We start from the raw sequence: 2991 nt of genomic DNA, 5'->3' as shown, positions 1-2991 counted from the left end.
TATATATATATATATATATATATATATAAAACAGAGTGTTGGCTATAGAAACGAGCGAAAATTTATCGCGAACACGGCACAAGCTGCTAAGAAAACCGTAGCTAACGTTAAGTGTTGTTCCTCGTATCTTCCACGGACCGCTTTGTGCAGCGTTATATCGGTAAACAACTTGACGGGGGATATCGCGATAAACGTGATGCTTTATCGTAAAGGTAAAGCTATACCTACGGGCAGAATTTTTTGGTTATTGGCGAATGAACAAATGTGCGGGGAACGAATAACAACGTGAAGACTGGCAATGATGCATGCGGCCAACAAGCGTAACGAATGTGACCCAACGTGCACTAAATGAACGCCGGATTCTCGGCAAATGTGATATTTACGTTGAAACGACGAAGAGAACCCCTCACACGACACGGCAGTCTATAGGAGACTGACTAGAATCATAGGACGACGAAGACAGCGACGATACGGCCGCTTGATAGTGGCGCCACGGAGCGGAATATGTTCGCTCGATCAGACGGCGTCATAATTGAGGTTATGTCGAAAATGAAAATATCATCAGTTATAATCCCGAGTGCCACCCTCACGATTAATGTGGCCGCTTGTTCGATAAGGACAGGCAACCTATATTCATGCGTCAGAAGAATCACGTTCCCTTGGTGTACGAAAATACATTAATGAAATTAACGCTGGCACGGAGAGACTCACAGATAACGTTCCGCGCGACCGTACCGCACCTTGTGACATCATCGATATACCGCAGCGATCGAAGCCGATTGGACACATCGGGACACCGTAATTATGATTTGCTAGTCTTATACTCTAAACTCTTAATTTGTTGATTTGAAATACGTTTTGCTTTATTTCGCAAATTTATCTGACAAACCATATTTTAGTCTCACTTTTAATGTCAAATACTACTGTCCGGTTCGGAACTTTATGTGCTCGCATGAAAATTGCGCGTGATGTTGCTTCAATTTGAAATTTATGATGATCATATTTGCGTTAAAATTTTTCAAATTCGGCGCGTCATAATATATTGTAACTGTTGTGATTAGGGAGACAAATTTGCAATTTGCTCTCGGTTAGTTGGAAGTATGCGACACGTTATCAACACGCATCCTTAGAAATTCAGTTAGAACAAAGGGTAAGTGAGTGACACACGATCGTGATTCAATTATATAATCTATATTTTAACTCTCTGTTAGTTGTAATATCTAATAGATATGCATATTCAGGCTACAATGTATCGTCATTGCTATATGGCCTCACGATCGAACTCATCCTTGTCAATATTCTTTATTTTCATTATTCTTCGCTGTTTTTACGTACTTTAGTGCCTGGTCTATTAGCCAAGTGCTAATAGAAGAAAAATTGTTTCAAGGAATAGAGGAAAATAATGGGAAAATTAGTATATCTGTGAGATATATTGCGACCATTCGTCGGTGAAAAATATTGCGACTAACGGAAGGTTAAGGTGAGTATACACTGAGCGAACAAACAACGAACGATCAGCGAATGTGTATATTCGCGTCTAACACGCACGAAATTTCTCTAATGAAGCACCTTATGAGTAAATCGGCTTGAAACGAGTCTGTCTGAATTCGTTTTGATGTGTGCAATTTTCTAAATCGTAACAAAAAATAGTTCGCATTCGTTGTCCATTCTTCTTCATCTTACGTTCATTCTTTCATTCGTTCTTTTGTTCGTTCGATATATATTCAGCTTTATAGTGTATTAATAGGGCAATGTGTACAACAGAAACGAAGAAAATTCTTTTACTCCAATCATGAAATCCAAAAAGAAAACACAGGAAAAGTCGTTCAAAAAGGCAGACAGGAAGAAGACTGAAAGACAAAAGACAATAAAGAAGATGAAGAAGGAGGAGGAGAATTTAAGTCTGTACATACATAGGGTGTTGAAACAAGTGCACCCCGAAATAAGAATCTCCAAACAGGCCATGAATATCATGGACGATTTTCTTCGTGACATGTTCGAGAAATTGACTAACGAAGCATCACTTCTGGTAAAACGTCACGTCAAGCAAACCACTCTTTTATCCCGAGATATACAAACTGCGACACGCCTGATTCTACCAGGGGAATTGGCAAAACACGCTATTAGTGAAGGGACCAAGGCTGTCGCCAAATACCTCACGAATACTAACTAACTACATAACTGAAACACTCGTACATTTCTCGCAATTAACATGGTTTCATATTTTTTCTGTGAAAATATTAATTTTAAAAATGACTATATTATTTTGTTTTTTTATTTAAATTACAATACTTAATAATATTTTGGTTACGTTAGTTGATAATATATAATAACTATTTTATATTATATTATTTTCATATATTATTTTCATTTTGATATTATTATGTTGTTAATATAACATAATTATTAGTAATAACTAATTTATAGGTACGGAGACATTAACATTAAATAAAAGCAATTGTATTTTCCAACCGATCGTTTTTTCAGACGACACAAAATGTCCCAAGATAATCTTGGATATATAATCTTGAGAGCATCTTAAATATTCTGGATGGTCCTAAGATATCCTATGCTATGTGAATTAGCTTATCAACATTTCTCATTTCTGTATCACACATTTTTGGTTCTATGACATTTTTATCTATAATGAAGCTTACTTCTATTATGTCGCAATGTTTAACTTTCCCAAAATATTGATTTTATTTTATTTTCTATTTTATGCGAAGTATTGCGAGAAAAGGATTGTGAACATTGAAGACGCACCGTGTTCGAGTAAGAGAAAAAAATTCTTAATATCGTAATTACGTTTCCGCTATCGATGTGTTTGTGGAATAAAAGGTAATTTTAGATTTGATTCTAAAATATGTATATAATATAAAATAAGTAAACTTATCGCCTATAGTCTATGCACAGGATAGCTTATCTATAAGCAGCAAAGTTATCCGATATTATCTGTTAGAATCAAATAGTATGGTACATATGTCATATCGA

General features: G+C 35.8%; 2 protein-coding genes across 2 annotated transcripts in view; one reads left to right on the top strand and one right to left on the bottom strand.

The window, feature by feature from the left end:
• The window catches only part of LOC106741259 (diphthine--ammonia ligase), a 9808-nt gene extending 9343 nt beyond the window's left edge, over positions 1–465 (bottom strand). Inside the window, exon 1 of the mRNA XM_014613046.1 lies at positions 384–465. The gene's annotated coding sequence lies outside the window, so the exon portion shown is untranslated. The remainder of the gene's footprint in view (positions 1–383) is intronic.
• Positions 466–1792: 1327 nt separating this feature from the next.
• LOC106741255 (late histone H2B.L4-like) lies at positions 1793–2173 on the top strand. Its single transcript, XM_014613041.1, has one exon. The coding sequence runs from the start codon at positions 1793–1795 to the stop codon at positions 2171–2173; it is 381 nt and encodes a 126-aa protein (XP_014468527.1).
• The last annotated feature ends 818 nt before the right edge of the window (positions 2174–2991 follow it).

This window comes from Dinoponera quadriceps, unplaced genomic scaffold (genome assembly GCF_001313825.1).
Source record: "Dinoponera quadriceps isolate SergipeBrazil2010 unplaced genomic scaffold, ASM131382v1 scaffold657, whole genome shotgun sequence".
Classification (NCBI taxonomy): Eukaryota; Metazoa; Arthropoda; class Insecta; order Hymenoptera; family Formicidae; genus Dinoponera; species Dinoponera quadriceps.
Note: the sequence above shows the minus strand (reverse complement) of the source record. Positions and strands in the feature narration are given on the sequence as shown.